General features: G+C 44.8%; 1 protein-coding gene across 3 annotated transcripts in view; it reads left to right on the top strand.

Annotated features, from left to right (window-relative positions):
* PRKDC (protein kinase, DNA-activated, catalytic subunit) overlaps positions 1-23,577 on the top strand; it is a 324,360-nt gene extending 300,783 nt beyond the window's left edge. For all 3 annotated transcript variants that reach the window (XM_085898246.1, XM_085898245.1, XM_085898249.1), the window contains 4 exons: positions 5,660-5,861; positions 9,195-9,383; positions 10,504-10,643; positions 23,235-23,577. In XM_085898246.1, coding sequence (XP_085754372.1) covers positions 5,660-5,861; positions 9,195-9,383; positions 10,504-10,643; positions 23,235-23,439 — 736 coding nt within the window. In that variant the 3' untranslated portion in view covers positions 23,440-23,577. The remainder of the gene's footprint in view (positions 1-5,659; positions 5,862-9,194; positions 9,384-10,503; positions 10,644-23,234) is intronic.

The following is a 23,577-nucleotide window of genomic DNA, read 5'->3' as shown; positions in this document are numbered from 1 at the left end:
CACACTGCATGGAATGCCTGTTACGGGTGCCACGGTGGCAAAGTTTTATCCTGTATCTTTTGGAGGTTCTATCAGGTTTTCCTTTGTCCTCGCGCCTGTTTCTAGAGCATTTGGTTTTTGCATTTGCTTTACAAAGGTTATATGTTTCTCTTTGTGAGTTTCAAAGCAAAATATATTTGATAATACCTGATTTCTGAGCCGTTTGCCGTATTAATGTGTTTTCTAAATTTCCAAAGTAAAATTTTTTCCACCCATCACAAGCAGCTGTTTATAAAGAATAATGTTTGTAAATATCTCCCTTAAACGTCGATATAAATGTAACGTTGTTTTTCGATAAAAGCTACTCAAGGTTTTTGGGTTGTATACAGAATGTACTTGCAGTTGGTAATCACACTGACTCCAACCTGCCGATTCCCGAAAAATTACTGATATCGGCCAAGCGTGTGTGTGTGTGTGTGTGTGTGTGTGTGTGTGTGTATGTGTGTGTGTGTGTGTGTGTGTGTGTGTGTGTGTGTGTGTGTGTGTGTGTGTGTGTGTGTGTGTGTGTGTGTGTGTGTGTTCACAAAGCATAACATATTCTCTCTGATTACTCCGCAACCCCCCGCCCCCCCCTTCACTCTCTCTGTCGTCTCTGGACGTATCCGGACAGTCGTTATGTCTGGACGGTGGATATCTCCATTTGTGCCTGGACGGTGGTTATGTCTGAGCAGGGTTTGTCTCCAGATGTGTCGGATGGTATTTATCTCCGGACGTCTCCGGATGGGAGTTTGTCTCCAGACATATCCGGATGAGAGTTTATCTCTGGACGTGTCCGGAAGGGAGTTTTTCTCTGGACGTATCCGAGCGGTGTTTATGTGTGGCGGGAGTTTGTCTCCGGACGCATATCTCCATAGGTGTCTGGACGGTGGTTCTATCCGGGCGGGGTTTGTCTCCAGACATGTCTGGATGGGAGTTTGTCTCCAGACGTGTCCAGATGGGAGTTCGTCTCCGGACGTGTCCGGGCGGTGTTTATGTCTGGATAGGAGTTTGTGCCCGGGCGGTGTTTATGCCTGGACGGGAGTTTGTCTCTGGAAATGTCCAGGTGGTGATTGTCTTTGGGTGGTATGGCTGGTAGAAAATGGATTCTATGCCACGCTCGAGTCTGTGATTCATCAAGGAAAGTAGATGCAGACGGAGGCCATTCAGCCCATCACGCCTGCACCACATCAACGTCACACCATTTTTTGAGCACAAGATTAAAAAAATTTTAAGTGCAATTTTTTAGGCCTCCGGTGGCATTATGTTTTTGGATTGTCTGTCCGTCCGTATGTATGTACGTACATCTGTCCATCCATGCAAATTCTCCATTTTCTCTGCAACCGCTTATCTGATTGATACGAATTTTGACCATAGATAAGACTATGGATGCATTCTATGCCACGCTCGAGTCTGTGGTTGACCAGTGCCCCAGGCGAGATACACTTCTCGTCTTGGGGGATTTCAATGCATCAACTGGAACTGATAGGGATGGTTATGAGACGTGTGTTGGTCCCCATAGGTCTGGAACTGTGAACCAGAAGAGCACAAAGTTCCTTGACTTTGCAAGAAGTCATGGACTTAGGGTGGCTGGTTCATGGTTTCAGCGTCCACAAGCTCATCGCTGGACTTGGTATTCCAATGCTGGCGGTGTGGCAAAGGAGATTTACCATGTGCTCGTCTCGTGGATGGTCACTGGAGGGATGATCCAGAACTGCAGGGTCTACCGGAGTGTTCAGTTCCTCAATACTGACCACCGGCTTGTTGTAGCAACTCTTAAGTCGCAGCTTCAATCCATGAGAATGGTGCCATCCCAGCCGAGACTGGATGTTGGCAAGCTCAAGGATGAGAGGGTAGCTGAGGAGTTTGCAAACAGGCTGAGTGGAGATTTTGGGGGGCTGGGTGCTTTGGGGGATCCAGAAGAGTTGTGAAGTGTGTTCAAGCCCACCGTCCTTGATGTTGCCGGTAAATGTCTTGGAACTCACCAGAGAGCGTAGAAGAATTTCGTCTCTCAAGAGACACTGGATACCATTGCCCAGAGTTGAAGGGCCAGGCTGAATAGCAGAGCTGAGCTGTTCAAGGAGCTGAGGCGCAAAACTGTACGTGCACTAAGGGTGGACAAGGAGGCCAGTTTGCGAGGAATCTGTGAGGAGGGAGAGCATCAGCTGTGGTCAAGTGATTCTCATCCCGCTTTCAGGGGAATTAACGCTTTGCGTTCATCCAAGCCCATCCCTCGGTGTACTGCAGTTAGAGCAGAGGGTGGTGGGCTCTTGACAGAGGAGTACGAAGTGGCTGTCGAGTGCAGCCTGTGGCTGCTGGTTGCATCATCGTTTGGGACGTGGCTATGCCGCTGATGCAGTGTCGCCCTTACCAATGCACTGGTACTCATTTTGCCGACATCGGAAGGACGACAGGCTGAGTCAACCTCCTGGTGCATATTAATTCAGCAGCCAACGGGGCTTTAACTCAGGACCCTAGGATCCAAGCCGTCACCCTAACCACGAAGCCAACACCAGGCTAGTACGAAGTGAAGGCCCACTGTGTCGTTTACTTTGAGCGGCTGTACCAGGCTGATCCACCAGCTGTCGAGTTGGACGTCAGGGGTGTTATTATCCCTATTGCTGACCCTCCAATCAACTGTGGTCCACCGTCGTTTGTGCAAACACAGGCTGCAGTGACCCATTTCAAATGGGGTAAAGCTCCAGGGATCTGTGGCATCCATGCTGAACTTCTCAAGGCTGGTGGAAATGCTGCACTCATTTCATTGCATGCAGTTATGTGCTCTGCCTGGAACACAGGAATCATCGCAACTAACTGGAAGAGGGGCCTTGTTGTCCCTCTCTGGAAAGGGAAGGAGGTGGAGATTGGGACCATACTCTGTGCAGAGCGTTGGTGCTGCCGAAGCAGTCTCCTTGGCTATTGGGCACAATCCTGGACGGGTCGCCACTCCGACACAGTATAACAGCATGCTGGCACACATTTTGCCGAACTCGGAAGGATGACAGGTTGAGGTAACCCCAACTGGTTTGAATTCAACACCTGAGCAGGATTTGAACTCAGGACCCGAGGATCCAAAGCCCACCACCCTAACCATTAAGCCAACACCAGGCATAAAAGGAAGGGTGATTGCCAAGATTGCAACAACTACAGAGGAGTGATGCTGCTCTCAGTGCTGGGCAAGGTCTTTGCTCAGATAATTATTGATCGGGTTTGCCACCATCTGCTTAAGCAGCGTCACTCCTCGGTAGTTGTTGCAGTCTTGGCAATACGTGCGTGATTTAAGGCATCAAGAGCAGTCAGGCTTTACACCAAAGAGGTCAACGATTGGCCATATCCTTGCTCTTCAGGTCCTCACCGAACGCAGATGAGAGTTTCGGCAGGGGCTGCTTGCAGCCTCTGTTGATCTCTGAAAAGCGTTTGATTCAGTGAATCGGGATGCCCCCTGGAGGATTTTTGGTCTTCGTGGGGTGCCACCACTCTGACCGATTTGATGTCTGAACTCTACTCTGGTACTGAGAGTGCTGTGAGATGTGGTGATACCATCTCTGACTTATTTACAGTTGTTACTGGAGTTTGTCAGGGGTGTGTACTGGCCCCCACACTTTTCAGCACTTGTATGGACTGGATTTGAGGGAGGATGTCGGAAAGATCAATCGTTTGGAAATGTCAAGATTTCTGACCTTGATTTTGCAGATCATGCAGTCATCTTTGCAGAGACTTTAGATATCCTTTTGGGGGCCTTCGAGGTTCTGAATGAGGAGTCGGAGCTACTGGGATTGCGGGTTTCCTGGGTCAAAACAAAGCTCCAGGCTTTCAATGACATCTTGGATGCTGCTATCCTGTCTGTACCTGTTTGTGGTGAGGATGTTGAGGTCACGGAGAGATTCACTTCCCTTGGCAGTGATATTCATGTATCTGCTGTGCTGGCTGAGCCAGAGGTCAACAGACGTCTGGGTCAGGCCTGGGGAGTTCTGGATTCACTGGATCATGGGGTGTGGTACTGCCGGTACCTGTGTGGGAGGATGAAAGTCCGAGTCTTCAGGTCCTTGGTGCTTCCAGTCTTGCTATTTGGATGTGAGACTTGGACTCTGACCATGGATCTGAGACGGAGACTTAATCGCTTTGGTACCAGGTCTCTTCGGAGAATCCTTGGCTATCGCCGATCGGACTTTGTGCCCAACGAGCGGTTGCTGAGAGAGACTCAAATGAGATTTGTTACCTGCATGGTCCGTGAGTGTCAGCTCTGGCTGCATGGACATGTGGCTCGTTTTCTGTCCGCTCACCTCCAGCCCAAACTGCTCAACCGATAGTTCTGAAATTTTCAGAGATTAATGTCACCGACCCTGCAATGGTCACGTATTGAAGTTTCGGAACATTCGGTCGACCGAAAAGGTCTGCATAGGCCAATGGGCCGATTTGAGGCAGATTTTGTAAAATCCTCAAATTTCATCTGATTGACTTTAAATTTGAAGACCATTTGCACATCAGGTGGCTGAATTCAACCAACTATTAATATTGTGATCAACATCGGCCAAAAGGCCAATTTGGGTCAAATTGTGCCAAATTTCCTTAAAAAATCCTCAATTTTCATCCTCTTCAAATTTCAAATCAATGGGAAATCCTCTTCAAATTTCAAGTGAATGGGATGAAAATTGAGGATTTTTTTTCGGAAATTTGCATTCCTCTTGTCCTTTTTTTTTTCTCATTCTCGGAATTTATTTCTGCAATTACCCTCTTTGCTATCTCCTTGTTTCTCTTGTGTGTTTGGAATCGCCGACAGTTTCTTTTTTCTACATTACAAAGCATTCATTCCTCATTTTTAGCTCACTTGGAACGTGGTCTGTCTGTCCGTTTGTCCATCCGCCAATCCACAAATTCTTGCAATTTCTTCTATGAAATTACACACACGATTTTGATGAAACTTTACCACAAACTTCGTCACCCCGTGTGTACCAAAGTTTGTTCATGGCATTAAAAAAATCAGACCCGAGAGGGGTTGATGGGGGTTGCCCCCCAAAATCGGTATTTGCTTTCTTCTCAGAAACCACAGATGCAATTCTGATGAAACTTGACCACAACTTTCATCACCACTGATGTGTCAAAGTTTGTTCACGGCATTAACAAAATCTGCATCTAAGAGGGTCTGTGGGGGGCGGGGGGGGTGCCCACCAAAATAAGTATTTGCCGCCTTCTCCTAAACTACAGACACAATTCCGATGAAACATTTCCACAATCTTCATCACCCGTGATGTACCAAGGTTTATTCACACCATACAAAAATTGGGGTGTATGGGGGGGGAGGGTTGGGGAGGTTGAATTTGCTTTCTTCTCCGAAACTGCACATACAATTTCAATGAAACTTGACCACAACCTTCAACACCCATGATGTACCAAAGTTTGTTCATGCTATTTTAAAAATCAGGGTTGAAGGGGATTTACTTTTGGGGGGGGGGTGTTTGCCCCCCCAAAATAGGTATTTGTGATAACATTGGTTCATTGGTACATTTGGCTGATTTCATCCCACATGTTGACTTCCTCCTCAGCATCCTTATTCTACCAGGTGAGCATCAGGGGTATTGCCCCTATTTTTAATACCTGCTTTTAACTTGTGTGTTGTTTTTTTTTTCTTTCTCCATATACCCAGCCGTTCCTTGCTTTCACTTGCCATCTCAGCAGAAGCATTTTTGACCTTGCGGGCTTCATTCGCTCGCTCACTCGCCTCAATGTCTGCCGCCCATTGGCTGTTGGGCATCGGGGATCGGCACCTCTCCAACATCATGCTTTCCCACGACTCGGGCTGCCTCATTGGCATTGATTTTGGCCACGCGTTTGGCTCAGCCACTCAGGTTTTTACTCTCTGATTTTCCCCTTTTTCAGTTCCACAATCACATAATGCCAAAAGTATGAAGTAAATTATTTTGTTGCGTACTCCATTACCTGTTCGTCTTACTCCTTTCCTATGACCAAAGACCTCCAGCTCTGAATCCCATGCGCTGTCCATTGTACAGCCACATTGCTCTTGTCCATTATGATCTCTAACATCATATTCTCGGATTTGGAGTCTTCCATTAGGTTACTCACTTCTCATTTTAACAGGTCTGAATTATCAGATACGTCTGAATTTTAACGGCCATTTTGTTGGTGCATGGGAGCACATTTGCATCTCAAAACAAGTTACCTCTTGCCTAGCATGTTAAGCTGACTTCCTGTCTACATTCTACTTCTTTCATTGTTAGGGGTTTCATTCTACTTGTGTACGTTTAATAGCTTTCATGCAAGTGTTTGCTTTCTCCAGCAGATTACTCTCTATTTTTATCTGTTCCTGAGAAACCTGTGTCCCATGCTTTGTTGCTCCGTCTGCTTTCTTGTCTTTATTGGTGTGTGTGTGTGTGTGTGTGTGTGGGTGTGTGTGTCTTTGTGTGTGTGTGTGTGTGTGTGTGTGTGTGTGTGTGTGTGTGTGTGTGTGTGTGTGTGTGTGTGTGTGCGTGCTCATGCGTTTGTGGTTTTTAGCTCACCTGGAACATAGTTCCGAGGAGCTGATGGGATGGCCCATCCGTCCATCCACAAATACTTTCAACTTCACTGAAAGTACACAAATGATTTCGATGAAACTTTACCAAAATGTTCATCACTATGTATGCACGAAAGTTTGTTCATGGCATTAAATAAAATCCATCGGTATTTACTTTCTTCTCCATGGCATATTTCGTGGGTTGTCCATGCCTACCAGTTGTTCCCTGGTTATTTTACCCAGCCGCTACCAAGTGAGCTCCCAATGGTATTGCCCCGATGCTTTTTTTTTCTGTAAACACACAAGGAAATATGTACTTTCTTATTCAACCACTCTCATAATTGTCTTCAGCATCTCCACAGCAAATTTGGCTTAAATAACGATGTTCTTCATCCACTCCTTTTTACGAGATATTCAGGGACCTGAGGCGTAAAACTGCACATACACGAAGGGTGGACAAGGAGGCCTATGTGCGAGGAATCTGTGAGGGGGTAAAGCCTCACCTGTGGTCAGGTGATTCTCGTCCTGCTTACAGGGGAATTCGCACATTGCGTTCCTCCAAGCCCATCCCTCGGTGTACTGCAGTTAGAGCAGAGGGTGATAGGCTTTGGACAGAGGAGTCCGAAGTGAAGGCCCGCTGGGCCAGTTACTTTGAGCGGTTGTACCAGGCTGATCCACCAGCTGTCGAGTTGGATGTCAGGGGTGTTACAGTCCTGATTGCTGACCAACCAATCAACTGTGGTCCACTTTCGTTTGTGGAAAAACAGGCTGCGGTGAACCGGTTGAAATGGGTGAAGCTCCTGGGATCTGTGGCATCCATGCTGAACTTCTCAAGGCTGGTGGAAATGCTGCACTCGTGTCGTTGCATGCAGTTCTGTGCTCTGCCTGGCACACAGGCATCATCCCAACTGATTGGAAGAGGGGCCTTGTTGTCCTTCTCTGGAAAGGGAAGGGTGATCGCCAAGACTGCAACAACTACCGAAAGGTGATGCTGCTCTCAGTTCAGGGCAAGGTCTTTGCTCAGATAATTCTTGATAGGGTTCGCTACTATCTGCTTGAGCTGCAGCGTTCAGAGCAGTCAGGCTTTACACCAAAGAGGTCAACGATTGACCGTATCCTTGCTCTTTGGGAACTCACCGAACGCAGGCGAGAGTTTCGGCAGGGGCTGCTTGCAGCCTATGTTGATCTCTGTAAAGCGTTCGATTCAGTGAATCGGGATGCCCTCTGGAGGATTCTTGGTCTTCGTGGGGAGCCACCAAAACTGATCGATGTGATGTCTGAACTCTACTCTGAAACTGAGAGTGCTGTGAGATGTGGTGGTTCCATCTTTGACTTATTTCCAGTTGTTACTGGAGTTTGTCAGGGGTGTTTACTGGCCCCCACACTTTTCAGCACTTGTATGGACTGGATTCTAGGGAGGATGTCGGAGAGATCAAGCTGCGGTGCATCGTTTGGGAATGTCAAGATCTCTGACCTTGATTTCGCAGATGATGCAGTCATCTTTGCGGAGACTCGAGATATAATTTTGGGGGCCCTCAAGGTGCTGAATGAGGAGTCAGAGCCACTGGAATTGCGGGTTTCCTGGGTCAAAACGAAGATCCAGGCTTTCAATGACATCTGGATTCTGCTATCCTGTCTGTGCATGTTTATGGCGAGGATGCTGAGGTCACGCAGAGATTCACTTACCTTGTCAGTGACATTCATGGCTCTGCTTGCTGTGAGCCAGAGGTCAACAGACATCTGGGTCAGGCCTCGGGAGTCATGGATTCACTGCATCATGTGGTGTGGCGCTGCCAGTACCTGTGCCGGAGGACGAAAGTCTAAGTGTTCAGGTCCTTGGTGCTTCCAGTCTTGCTCTATGGATGTGAGACTTGGACTCTGACCAGGGATCTGAGATGGAGACTTAATTCCTTTGGTACCAGGTCTCTTCAGAGAATCCTTGGCTATCGCTGGTCAGACTTTGTGTTCAGCGAGCGGTTGCTGAGAGAGACTCAAATGAGATTTGTTACCTGCATAGTCCGTGAGCGTCAGCTGCGGCTGTATGGACATGTGGCTCGTTTTCCTGATGCTGATCCTGCTCACCATATTCTCTCAGCGAGTGAGCCTCGTGAATGGAGGAGGCCAATGGGCCGACCATGTGCCTCATGGTTGCAGCAGGTGAATCAGCATCTCAAGGAGATGGGGATGGGCAAGCATCTGCCTCGGGGATGGCCAGACCGAGGCCCTGCAGTACCGGCGGAAAGTGGATGCAGCGACGTGCTGCTCCTGCGCATGCTCCCACACCCTACCTGACCTTTTTTTATCAATGATTATCGATTTGCTTGAACTTCACTCTCCTCCTTTCTCTTCATTCCTCTTCACAGATAGTGCATACCAAGGAAGGGTTAACTTGCTGAACAGTGATGAGAATTTTTTTTTAAACCAAGATAACTTTTACAAAGATGATGTCTCCTCCTTTCACGTTTTGTGGAATGAGACACATGGGGGACAAGTTTCTTTTCTAAGTGTCATACATGGATATGATGCGAGAACCATGCAAGTGTATTGTTTGAAATTTGATAAATTGCATAGTTGACCGATATACACTGTTTGACTTGATGGCTGTGATTACATGCTCATGCTTCAATTAATAATCATGAACCTGAAACATTTATCCAACCCACCCCAGTTCTTGCCTATCCCAGAGCTTATGCCATTTAGACTCACACGGCAGATCCTGGGAACACTGCAGCCATTTGGTGAGGCTGGATTACTGCGAGCTTCCCTAAGCCGCAGCTTACGCCGTCTGCGCACTCACCCAGATCTCTTGCTAAGCACGATGCAAGTGTTCATTACAGAGCCTTCACTTGATTGGAAGGTGAATTTTAATGCATAACATTTTATTAATACAACAAAATTTAAACATGCATTTGAATAAGATAGACATTATCAAAGCTTTTCGACTTGCACTCCTCAAGATAAAACTGCAAGCAGATGATTAAAAACCAAACTCTCACTTATAAAGTTACAATGTAATGTCCTCAACGTTGATTGGTTAAGAGAAATAAAGGACGATATTACCTGTGGTGGAATCACAGAGCATCTTGAATAATGAGTCAGGGTGGGGGGGGGATGGGAGGGGAGGGTCACGTTCAGTTGTTTTTCCCATGTGTTGGAACTTGGACACATCACTCAAAATCACAGCCATTTTATCAACGTAGTCACTCTTAGTCAGAATAACCACACCAGAGCCTTTATTTGGTCTACAAATCTGGATTTCAGGATTGGATTTGAGGTCACGTATCGTGACCAGGCAATCACGCTGCATATGGAAATCAGACAAATTGTACAATGGAGGCCACATACATCAGGTCAACCAACCCTATTCTTTGTAGACAGAATTTGTCTGAACTTTATATCTATTTTGGCTATTTTGGCTTGACTGTGTGACAACTGTACCAGAGTCATCGTTGAGTCATCATGAAAACCACCCCCTCCCCCCACTACTAACCCTCAGCTAATTAGCATTATGTTTCTGCCGGTTCTTGGTGATTTATCTCCACCTATTCATTATTCATGATAGTGCATTCCTGTTTCATTTCCGCTGGTTCATTTCCACCTACTCCTTATTCATGATGCTCTATGGTTCCACCAATCAGGCAATCTCGTCCTTTCTTTCTCTCAACCAATCAACTTTGAGGATGTTCCTTTGTAACTTTATAAGTGAGTGTTTGGTGCTGTTTCTTGATCTGCTTGCGGTTTTATCCTGATCAGTGCAAGTCGAAAAGCTTTGATAATGTCTATTTTATTGAAATGCATCACATTTTGCGGAATACAGTGGGAAGAACCACAATGCCCTCAGCAGCATTAGTGTGCAAAGTGGTTCCAAGGAGCTTCATCAAATGCTCTGATCTGCAAAATAATGTGGTGTTTTCTACAGGAATGGGTTTTTTTCTCATTGTTTTGAGTGATGTAACATGGGGTCTGCTTCCTTTTAGGGCTTTGAATTGAAGCAGCTGAGAAGGGGTGGTCAGTGGACTGAGCTTGTGGATACGACGGAGGTCGACTGGTTTCCCCGGCAAAAAATAAGCATCGCACGAAGGAAACTGGAGGGTGCAAACCCTGCAGCCATCACCTGGTTAGTACCTAATATGATCTTTACAAGTCATCAACAGACACCTTAACCGGCTCAGTGGCTTAACGGCTCGAGATTCTTTGTCTGGGAGGTCGGCTGTTCGAACCCTACCTCAGCCAAGTCATCCCAAAGACTTTAGAACAATTTGTGCTGCTTTCTTGTTTGACGCTCAGAATTTTAAAAGGAAGAGCACGGACAAACAACCAACTGGTGCCAATCATAGTGCAGGCTTGCTGGGCCTAATGGCCTCCTCCTGCATTGAAGTTCCTTTGAAGAGGACTTATCTATTATGAAAAGGTGTGTGTGTGTGTGTGTGTGTGTGTGTGTGTGTGTGTGTGTGTGTGTGTGTGTGTGTGTGTGTGTGTGTGTGTGTGTGTGTGTGTGTGTGTGTGTAAAAAGCAGCATGACCTTGAGCTTTAGCTTTAGCGGTTCCTGCTATTGTAGAAAAACAAAAATGGTACTGTTGGAAAGTTAATGAACAATTTACTTGGTTCGAAAGTGAATAATTAATTTACTTGGAACAAAATTTTGTGCCTGTTTAATCATAAAGATGCCTGTTTTAAAAGCCTGTCTTTTTCTGGGATTGAGAAAGTAGTGGGAACTTCAGCTTTATTATTATTTTTTTAATACAATGTCGAGGCTCGTATGAGCATGTGCCAGAACAGCGACGCACTGTTCTGGCACATGCTCCCATACCTGACCTGACCTGCTCGTATGAGAGCCAACACACAGATTGTACAATAAGGGGAGCAGGAGAGAAGAGGGGTGGGAGAGGGAAGGAAAAAAACAGTGGAGAACACAGACATAAGGAGATCTGTGGAAGGGAGAGGGATTGGGCAGGGTACATAGGGTCAACAGGATGGACACTACAGGGACTTTCAGGTCCTTACACGACAGGGACTTTCAAGAAGGAAAGCAGGGAATTTGAAGGAGGTGGGTTTGGGGTGGATTAATGGGGGAAGAAAGGATCATGGTTTTGGATGTGGGAAGATAAGAGATGGTGGTGAACAGGTGTTTTGAAGACCTGGTGGGAAGAGTGGGATTGAAGAGTGTGCGGGAATTTGTTCCAAAGGCGGGGAAAAAAAGGAATGAAAGAGTGAAGGTGAGCGGTGATTTTTGATTTTGGTAGTTTTGACAGATGAGGGTTGCTGGCGGACCATAAGCGCCCTGTGGAAATATGGCGGGGTTGGGTGGGGGGGGGGTGACATTTTGCAGAAAGGGCAGGTGGGCTGAGGCTGGAGATGACATGCAAGAAGACAAAGAGCACTGACCTGCCTGCAGTGAGAGAGAGAGTGAGAGACCTAAAGACTCAGGTCATTGCAGGTCAGGTCAGGTATGGGAGAATGTGCCAGAACAGCGCGTCACTGCGTCCACTTTCCGCCGGTACTCCAGGGGCCTCCGTCTGGCCATCCCCCCAGGCAGATGCCAGGCCCATCCTCCTTTCTCCTTGAGATGATGGTCACCTTCTGCAACCACGAGGCATGTGGTCGGCCCACTGGCCTCCTCCACTCATGAGACTCCCTCGCTGAGAGAATCTGGTGAGCAGGATCAGTGTCAGGAAAATGAGCCACATGTTCATACAGCCGCAACTGACGCTCACGGACTATGCAGGGAACAAATCTCATCCGAGTCTCTCTCAGCAACCGCTCGTTGGACACAAAATCCGACCAGCGATAGCCAAGGATTCTCCGAAGAGACCTGGTACCAAAGGAATTAAGTCTCCGTCTCAGATCCTTGGTCAGAGTCCAAGTCTCGCATCCATAGAGCAAGACTGGAAGTACCAAGGACCTGAAGACTCGGACTTTTGTCCTCCCGCACAGGTACCGGCAGCGCCACACCCCATGATCCAGTGAATCCATGACTCCCCAGGCCCGACCCAGACGTCTATTGACCTCTGACTCGCAGCCAGCAGAGACATGAATATCACTGTCAAGGTAAGTGAATCTCTCCACGACCTCAACATCCTCACCACAAACAGACACAGACAGGACAGCAGCATCCAAGATGTCACCGAAAGCCTGGATCTTAGTTTTGACCCAAGAAATCCGTAATCCCAGCGGCTCCGACTCCTCATTCAACACCTCGAGGGCCACCAAAAGGATATCTAAAGTCTCCGCAAAGATGACTGCATCATCTGCAAAATCAAGGTCCTAGATCTTGACATTCCCAAACGATGCACCGCAGCTTGATCTCTCCGACATCCTCCCTAAAATCCAGTCCATACAAGTGCTGAAAAGTGTGGGGGCCAGTACACACCCCTGACAAACTCCAGTAACAACTGGAAATAAGTCAGAGATGGTACCACCACACTTCTCAGCACTCTCAGTACCAGAGTAGAGTTTAGACATCAGATCGATCAGTTTTGGTGGCACCCCACGAAGACCAAGAATCCTCCAGAGGACATCCCGATTCACTGAATCGAACGCTTTACAGAGATCAACATAGGCTGCAAGCAGCCCCTGCCAAAACTGTTGTCTGCGTTCAGTGAGGACACGAAGAGCAAGGATACGGTCAATCGTTGACCTCTTTGGTGTAAAGCCTGACTGCTCTGGACGCTGGTGCTCAAGCAGATGGTGGCGAACCCTATCAAGAATTATCCGAGCAAAGACCTTGCCCAGCACTGAGAGCAGCGTCACCCCTCAGTAGTTGTTGCATTCTTGGCGATCGCCCTTTCCTTTCCAGAAAGGAACAACAAGGCCCCTCTTCCAATCAGTTGGGATGATGCCTGTGTTCCAGGCAGAGCACAAAACTGCATGCAACGACATGAGTGCAGCATTTCCACCAGCCTTGAGAAGTTCAGCATGGATGCCACAGATCCCTGAAGCTTTGCCCCGTTTCAACTGGTTCACCGCAGCCCGTGTTTCCACAAGCGATGGTGGACCACAGTTGATTCGAGGGTCAGCAACAGGGATTGTAACACCCTTGATGTCCAACTCGACAGCTGGGGGATCAGCCTGGTACAACCGCTCAAAGTAACCGGCCCAGCGGGCCTTCACTTCAGACTCCTCTGTCAAGAGCCTACCACTCTTGCATTGCAGGAGATACCAATAATCCAAAATGGCTTGGTTTCCACAACGTGAAGCAGAGAAAGGTGAGAGGCAGGAGCACCAGCCCAGAGGGGAGAGCAGTACTCCATTAGGCTGCAGACGAAAGTTTTCTATGTGGTCAGGAGCTCAGCTGTGCCAAGGAAGGACTTTGCACGATGGAGGATGCCCAGTCAGCGACTTGCTTTGGAGGTGAGGTTGGAAATGTGGCTTTCCCAGGAAAGTTCATGACAGATAGTGAGATCCAGAAGCTTGAATGAATGCTTGAATGATCCAGAAGCTTGGCAGAGTGCCAGACAATGTCAAAAGCACGCGATATGTCTCGGGAGATGGCTCCGATTTCATGTCTGGCATTGAGGACCTCCATCCATTGTTGGGAGAGCAGAAGCAGCATATCCAGGGTAGAGTAACCAGGTCTGAATTCAAATTGATTATCGGAAATCAAGCCATTGGAGACAAGGAAGGATTTCATGTCTGAAGCGATGATGGATTCCATAACCTTGCTGAGGACTGAGAGAAGGGCGATTGGTCTGTAGTTGCAGGTATCTATTTTTGCACCTTCTTTATGCAGATCGGTAATGCTTGCTGATTTTCAAGCAGATGGCAGATGACCTTGGGCAAATGAGAGGGTGAATAGAACAGAGAGAGGGTGAGCAAGAGCAGAAGAGCAGGCTTTGAGGACACGTGGGCTGATGCCGTTTGGACCGGTTGCAGAATCTGAGTCGAGGTTTGACAGAAAACTCTCCATGTTGTCAGAAAAAAAGGACACAGAGTCCAGGGACAGTTGGGTGTGACTGGGTAAGGTGGGTACAGAAAGTGATGTGTTTGGGACACAAGATTTAGAAGCAAACACGGAGTTTAGGCATTCAGCCTTTTCACGTGCAGTGTCAGCTGTGTGGCCATTTGAGGTAAGGGAGGGGGTGGGGGGGGAACATACACGAGAAACAGACTTAATTAGTCATCACCAGGATTTGTAGGAGGGAGACAGGTTTGAGAGTTTAGACTTGAGATTGGAAAGATGTTTTCTGACTCTCCTGAGGGTAGACACATACTTGTTCTGAGCTTTGTGGAAGGAACTGAGATTGCCTTCAGTTGGATTTGCCTTCCATGAGGCAAAGGCAAGTTGTTTCAAGACAACTGCCTCGCCACAAGCTTCAATGAACCATGGGGGGAGGAAGGGGTGGACAACCGAAGACGAGATGGGATAAATCTGTGCGTGACAGAGAGCAAGTTTCTTTGAAAGCATTCCCAGGACGAGTTGATGTCGGAGAAAGTGGAGTTGGGAGACCAGTCTTGAAGTTTGATAGCTGCTTGAAGATCCTGCCAGTCAGCCTGAGTGAAATGCCAGACTCAATGGTGCTGAGGTGGTTCTCTAATAACAGCCAAAGAGATGTTTATTTTGACCAAAGGAAATTTGTTTCCGTTTACTCACAACGGTGCCTGTTTTAAAAGCTCCACTTTCCGGGATTTAGCAGGAATGGGAGGTTAATGTAGCAGTAAAGAGGTAGCATTTATTATTCCGCAACAGCTGAAATTGTTTAGAAGGACAGGGGAGGAACACAAAAAATTATACAGGGTGGCCATAAAGTCTGGAAACATAGGTGAATATGCATTATAAATGGTTTATTGACATTGCATTACAATACATGATATGTTCAATGTGTTATCCCTCATAAGAAATACACAGTTCAATGCGCTGTGCAAAATTGCAATGAACGCGGTGCATTAATGCAGCATTTCCATTAATCCCTGCACATGCATCGCATTGAACTGTGTATTTCCTATGAGGGACAACACATTGAACATGTCATATAATGTCATTGAACATATCATGTATTGTAATATAATGTCAATAAACCATTTATAATGTACTGGACAACCCGTGAACCCTAGGTCTGTCCTTATTTTATTTTTTTTCGGAAATTTCAAGGGGCGAACCCGAATTTAGGTTGATATTTATGAGAAAAAATATATTTATAAAATATGAACCTGAAAAAGAATTGTCTTGGGGTTGCTACCAGCTGTCAAAAATTGTAAAAAAAAATGTGCATTTTTATGGTTTTTTTGTATTTTATATGTCAGATATTTTTCATGAATTTTTTGCGTGCTTACTGGTTTGTTCGAACGTGAATAACGTGAACACGAAAAAAATGTTTTTGATCCCAAAAAAGTGTTACATATGTCCCGAAACGTGGCTCAAAAATGGGAAATTTTTCCATTTTCAACATGAAATTATGTCTTTTGTTCTTGTACTGACACGGCTTGTTGTACGTATGAGATATTTATTGTTTAGATCTGTTCATGAATTCCAGCATGACGGAATCACCATTTGCACGAGACTTTTCTGGACTCAGATTCATATTTTCAAGTTATATCCCAAAATGTCATGCTGATAATGATTTTGTCATGACAAACATGACCAATAGGAATGATCAGTGGAAAATAAATTCCAAGACAAACAGCACTTAATTAGTAATCATTAATTGAAATTGTGTGACGGAATCACACACCAAAGGACATAGGTTACTGGAAGGTATCTTTATTACGAAAACTCTGCTCATATGCCGAATTCTTGCAACTGTGCGATACATATCGCAAAAGCTCAACTGATGAACTAATGAATTTCACCCGCTTGCTGCTCGAAAGTAGTCTCATCCAATTTTCCCGGCCGGTAAACTGTCGTGACGGAATCACAAAATATCCGTGACGGAGTCATGAGTGCAACTTTTTGATAAACAAATGGAATGGAAGCACAAACTATTCAATATAAACAACAAAACACAATGCATGAACGTACATTTCAGATACACCTGCGTAGACTACATGCACTCATCGCAGATGAAGTCCCCAAGCCCTTCATATGCTGAGCACTTTTCATGTGTTCACAGTTTGCATACACAACACTGTATCCAATCTTCGAATACAGGCTCAACATATTGTTCATTGCAAAAAATGCAATACAAGTTGAAAACGAACGAAAAGGGCAACACATGCGCTGGTCGTAGTTCGGCGAATTTCAACTTTTTGACAGATACGTTCGGATGGTCTTTGATGAAGAGCTGGTACGCCTCGCATACCATGACAGTTAGATGCCGTTTTGTCTCTCTTTTTTTTGGTTGACCAGGAGACCGGCACTTGCCACGCACATATAAGGAGAATACACAGTGGCGTCTTCGTCTTCTTGGGTAACAAGTGTGAGTCTGTGTTTGCGCATCGAGAGTTTAGTGCACTTTCGTAATTCCCTGAGCTGGTTCTCCGTCATTTGCAAACGGGCCGCAGACTTCCATGAATGTTCCATTGCTTTTCAGCTTCATGATCATTGCGATTGCTTTTGATCCGCGCTCTTCTTTCTCTCTGACGTTCGGCCGCTGTTTTTGCCATTTTCAATCTGAATGTTAAAGGAAAATGGATGGGGATAAATACATCATTGAATGATTATGATTGTTTGAAATATGATACTTCAAATTGATTCGAACAGAACAGAAGACCCCTAAGAACCAGGAACGCATGTGACGGAATCACATGGAATTGTGATTCGGTCACGGAAAACCGTGATTCTGTCACGGCCCGTGCACGTGACCTGGAGGCGGGAATATCCCTAAAACAGTTTTTTTGCAAAAAGGGTCAATTTTATGATTGGTTACTAACAGTGACGTGAATGAATCCTTTATTTTTGAACGCAGCGTAACTTTGATGTGCACCCTGACGGAATCACAAAATTTGCAAACCGAATGACGAAATTAAATGGCCAAATTTATCGGGTCATGGCGGTTGCATGGCAATAATCTAAAGTAATTCTTTGATTCATGTTGTGCTCTGTCTCGTGCTCTTTCCAACGATACCATGGATGCATATCTTACCTTGCGAATAAGCCACATGCGTCTGGATTTAAAGTGCCGCAGTCAGTTCGAAATGCACGCCACTAAAATTTCGTGGGTACGATCCGGATGTAACGTCATCATAGGTCCACAGCAAATGCAAACTAAATCGTTATCATTTAAAACATCAAAAACATGAAATTTGGTATTTTATTGAAATGTAAAACGAATTCTGCTGTCGTCAGAACGAAAAAATTTTTTTGCATCGCTTGTCCAGTTTTACGTGGAATTCATGTGTTGTATTGTCTGCTCATTACTCCATTGAATCACTGAGTTCATCAGTCAGTGACTGACTGACTGCCGTCAATTTCAGGTCTGGTATCCGGTCATTCAGGCATTTAGCGAAATTGCCTTTCATGAACTAATGATAACTATTCTGTCGTTTCAGAAGATATACTGAATTCAGACCTGACATTGTTAAAGCGAATAGATAAATATTCCAAAGTAAACGTTGATATATCTAAGGCAATGGTGAAAAAGTTGCTGGGACAGCTATGGTATTTATCGGTAGAACTGATACCATTATGTCTATTTGACTGAAACGTGTCAATTGAGACAAAAAGAAAAATATCTCAAATTCTAAAAGAACAAGACAATGACGATGATGAAGCACCGAAAAGAGCTGTTGTTCACCAGAAAGATATCATGCGCCGAAAACTGGAAGATTTCGCATCTCCGAGAAGCAGAAGTTTTTTTGATGTACTGCATTTGAACTCTGACTTTCTGCACAAAGACCCGGATCAATGGGAAACTGAAGATGGTTTCGTACAGAGCCGTACTATCGTCAGCAAGCTGAAAGTTGTGAATGACTGTGCAGAGCGTGGTGTAGCCCTGGCGACTGAGTACAACAGTCTTATTACGTACGATGAGGAGCAAAAGCAGTACCTATTACAAGTGGTAACTGATCACCAAAAACGATTGTAAGAAATCAACTTTGAACAAGTGAACTATCGCTCTTGTCCCGTCTGTTCAAAGACCCTGTCTGCAAACTGCGGAGTTCAAAAAACGCGAAAAATACATAAATATTGATTTTTTTAGACTTTTCAAGTTTCACTGAGATGGACTGGAAAAATCTTGCCAAGTTCAACAATATTTTTCTGCAGTATTTCAGATTCTAATGCACCAGAAAACATCACACATTACATGTTAATGTCATTTTGGCATAAGATTAAATAAAAGAAAAATATAAAATGAATTTCTTTTTTTTCAAATTTCGATGGACGGTTGCAACCCCTAAAAAAAATTTTTTCGGGTTCATATATTTTTATACATTTTTTTTCTCATAAATATCAACCTAACTTCGGGTTAGCCCCTTGAAATTTCCGAAAAAAATAAAATAAGGACAGCCCTAGTGAACCCGTTGGGTTCCCGTTGTGACAGCGGTTGATGAAAAAAATCATTTCAAGAAAAAAAACATAGCTCCAGTGAACTATACCGCTGAGGTTGTTAGCATTGATCAAATACTCCCGAAGAGTACTTCACCGAATCGAGAATTGATTTTTAATTTTTTTTTCGTTGCCCGATTTGAACAAAACTTGATACTGCACACCGTAGGAGAATGGTAAGGTGGCCCTAAAATTTTTGCGCTATTGTGTACCGTTTTGGCTGTATTATGGAAACATACATACATACATACATACATACATACATACATACATACATACATACATACAATATGAGAGTTTTAGTAATATATAGAAGATATCCACCTGTTTCCAGACTTCCAATTATGGCCACTCTGTATATAGTAATCTTTCTCAAAGCAATAGAAAACTAGAAGCGCACTCGATAGAGCACATACTTCTGCCAGGCTGATTTAGTTTACTTTTTGCATCCCACTGATAGGCCAGGCTGGATCTGGTTCTAGATTCTGACCTGAAATAGTATTTTATCTGCTTGTGCTCATCACCTAATAAACTCATCCACAAAGTTTTGTCTCAATACGTCTGTAACATTTTGAGATATCATGCTCAAAATCAGTTTTGGCCGTATCACTCAATGGTGAAGAATCACTTTTAAAATGTTCAGATCCGGATCCAGAATCAGAACTTCACCTCAATTGAATCAATTCTTCCTTGTCACACACCCAACCTGCCCACCACGTTTCATAGAATCCATCCACAACTTTTTGAGATATCTTGCACACAGACAAGCAGACAGGCAGTGGTGAAAACATAACATTCATCCACCTTCAGTGGGCAGAGATAAATATATAAAGTGCATGGAAGGAGCATTCAACAACCACAATCACAGCCATGACATGAACTACGTATTATAAAAGATCCTTTTTCACATGTTTTACTTCACTTTACATCCTCATTGACACTCACAGATAAACATGCAATATGTTTGTGAAGTACAATATGATGCATTTTCATGAGGTCCAATGCCATGCAAAAGTATTCACCCTCCACCAATAATGCTACATTTAGATGAATTATGAAATATGTCGAAACAATTTTTCCAAATGAACTTTTTTATTCATAACTGAAGGGATCAAACGAAACACTTTTAGTGTTGAAGGTGGTTACATGTCATGAATACCTGCAAAGAGTATGTACAAATAAAAATTCAGTTTTCTTGTAAAAGTACTCAGCCTCTGAGGTCAGTACTTGGTGGAAGCACCTTTTGCAGCAATGACTGCTCTGAGACTTTTTGGGTTGATTTCTACCAGCTTCGTACAGTGAGATGGTAAAATCTTTGCCCATTCTTGACGTGAAAATTGCTCCAATTCTGCCAAGTTTGATGGGGATGATCGTCGATGGACTGAAATCTTCAAGTCTCACCATAAATGTTCAATTGGGTGCAAGTTAGGACTTTGACTGGGCCACTCAAGAATATTTATTTTCTTCTTATTCAGCCACTCCAGTGTGGCTTTAGCTTTGTGCTTCAGATCACTGTCCTGCTGAAATGTGAATCTCGTACCCCGTGGCTGACTGGCTGGCTGACTAAAGTAGGTTTTCATCAAGGATTCTCCTGTATTTTGCACAGACCATTGTCCCTTCTATCCTAAGCTTGCCAGTCCGAGCTGATGAAAAAAAAAAACCCCCATAACGTGATGCTGCCACCGACATGCTTGACTGTAGGAATGGTGTTGACTGGGTGATGTACAGTGTTAGTATAGGCTGTTAGGCTGTTGCCAGATGTAATGCTTTGAATTTATATGAAAAAGTTCAGTTTGTCTCGTCTGACCACAAAACTTACGTCCACATGCCTGCAGTATCATTAAGATGCTTTTTTGCAAACTCCATACAAACTTTTAGATGTGTCTTTTTCAGTAATGGCTTATTTCTTGCCACCTGTCCAGAGAGGCCAGGTTTGTGAATGGAACAAGATACTGTTGAAACCCCCACCTCAGACATAGAACCTTGCAGATCTTTCAAAGTCATTGTTGGATTTACAGTGACATCCCAAACCAGTTGCCTGCTTGCCCAGCTGCTGAGTTTGGGTGGGTGATCTGATCTGAGTAGAGTTTGGATGATATAATACGTCTTCCACTTCTTAATGATGGATTTCACCGTACTCAAAGGGATAATGAGTGACTGAAATCTATTTGTATCCCTCTCCTGAACGGTGCTTCTCCACCACTTTATGTCTGACTTCTTTGGAAAACTTCTTGGTCTTCAAGTTTGCCTTGTGGTTGATCAAGTGAGTTGTACTTTAAAACTTCTTAGATAAGTGGGGGAGCTTAATTTTCAAGTTAAACCACTGATTACATCCAAGTGAAACCTATTATACTTATTTTGTAACTTTTCAAACAAATAATTTGCTCCTGAAGTGATTTTGGCTTAATTTGGCAAAGGGTTTGAATTCACTTCACTCGCACACACTTCACTCAAACACTTCACTCCGCAAAACACACGGTAGCATTTGTTGGGGTGGTGCTGAGGTGTCGTCCACCAAACGGCAGTCTATTCAGGTTAATCTGAGGCAGTCCCTTGGGGTGGGTGCCTGGAATCCTATCCCTAAGAGATGGGGAAGGGCCAGGTGTCTTCCCGGGGGATGTCAGATGGGGGCCCCTGGTGTACTGGCGGGAAGTGGACGCAGCAACGTGCTGTAGCACATCCATCCATTGGGACCATACTCTGTGCAGAGCGTTGGTGCTGCTTAAGCAGTCTCCTTGGCTATTGGGCACAATCCTGGACGGGTCGCCACTCCGACACAGACCAGCAAGCTGGCACTCATTTTGCCGACCTCAGAAGGATGACAGGCAGAGTCAACCCCACCTGGTATTAATTCAACAGCCGAGCAGGATTTGAACTCAGGATCCTAGGATCTCAAGGCCACCACCATAACCATTAAGCCAACACCAGGCATAGTGCATGCTCCTATTGTATGTATGTATTTTTGAATACTTAGGCACCTGAGTATAATCTGATTTTCTCTATCAATTGACCTTATTCACATTTCACCTGCATTTTTTTTTTGCTTTTTCACTTTGAAGTGGTTTATGAAGATTATATATCAAGTTTGATTTGAAAGCATCACGAAATAAGTTTAGGTGGCATGAAAATGTGAAAACTTTTAGTAGGGGGATGGAGGGGGCGTGAATGCTTTTGCAGGCCACTATATGTGCTCTACCGAGTGCCGTTCTTGTTTCCAAATGCAATGTCAGTAATTATTCTTTCCTTTCACAACTTTAACTGCAAATATGATTGTCGTAAAAATGGAAAAGCAAACTTGGGGACGTAGATAATTGACTGGTAATGAAAGAGGTGCGATTTGGCAGTCCAGATGCTTATCAGAACATGTCAGCAATGGCTTAAATATTTTATCATGTGAACTGATAAGAAGGTAATTTTTTAATCTATCGTTGTAATCCTTACTGGAGTTGGCTTAATGGTTAGAGTGGCAGGCTTTGGATCTGAGGATCCCGAGTTCAAATCCCACTCAGCTGTTGAATTAATACCAGGTGGGGTTAACTCGGCTTGTCATCCTTCCGATGTTGACAAAATGAATGCCAGCATGCTGGTATCCTGTGTCGGAGTGTCGACCCATCCAGGATTGTGCCCAATAACCAAGGAGACTGCTTAGGCAGCACCAACGCTCTGCACAGAGTATAGTCCTGATCTCCTCCTCCTCCTTACTGAGTATTTTCCTCTTTACAGGCTTGTTCTTTTATGGCTATTGCCACTACTACTACTACCATGACTTATTTTAATGGCCTCAATTATTCCCATTTTCTTGTGGGGAGGCCTGGGAACGTTTTTGGCCCAAGCTTTTCATGAATCATCTTGCCAGGTCTGACATATAACTGAAAGTGGCACAGATTTGCCATTTGCTTTGGGTGCTGGTGATAATTTGTCCACTCTTCACAAAAGACACCTTGGCATCTTTAACTTCCACTAACGGCCAGTGCTGGAAGACGGGTCCTCCAGCTAAACATCCTTCCAATGGATGGCGAACACATCGATGCCTCTTCCTGCATGCGAAGCACCAGGATGACAGTTTACAGCTGTGCCGAGATCTGAATGCAGGCCACACAACTCAAATGTGAGTGTACCTAACTGTAAGCTGTCCTGCCAAGCCTCATTTTATCCCTTTTACTGTGCTGAATATTAAGTACCATAATGACTGGTTTGAAGGAAAACCCATTTTTGTTTTGAAAACAGCAAACACAAAGTGTCAAAACTTTAATGTGTTAATAATTGCAATGCCTTACCCCTACCCAGTGAGGAACTTAAGCTGGGCCATTCTACAAGTTCAGCTCTGTGTGCTCTTCTCGCTGTTGCCAAAGGAGACCCCACACACAATGTCCGTGCTCGCTTACAAGACACAAATCTCTCACCTGAAGATCAAGCTGACTGTCTACTCGATCAAGCAACTGATCCCAATATTTTGGGCCGAACATTTGTTGGTTGGGAGCCCTGGATGTGACCATTTGCTGCCGTCCGTTTGTAATGGAGAAAATGAGGTCATTTGTTTTAATTTTGTATTTGCATCATCACAAAAATCTCCAATCAGCTTTATCATTCATGCTTTTTTTTATTGTGAAATAAAGTGGTACAAAGCCGA

Source organism: Eptatretus burgeri, chromosome 10 (assembly GCF_056783735.1).
Source record: "Eptatretus burgeri isolate ZD-2024b chromosome 10, Ebu_testis_v1, whole genome shotgun sequence".
Classification (NCBI taxonomy): domain Eukaryota; kingdom Metazoa; phylum Chordata; class Myxini; order Myxiniformes; family Myxinidae; genus Eptatretus; species Eptatretus burgeri.
This window is presented reverse-complemented; position numbering and strand designations above follow the sequence as displayed.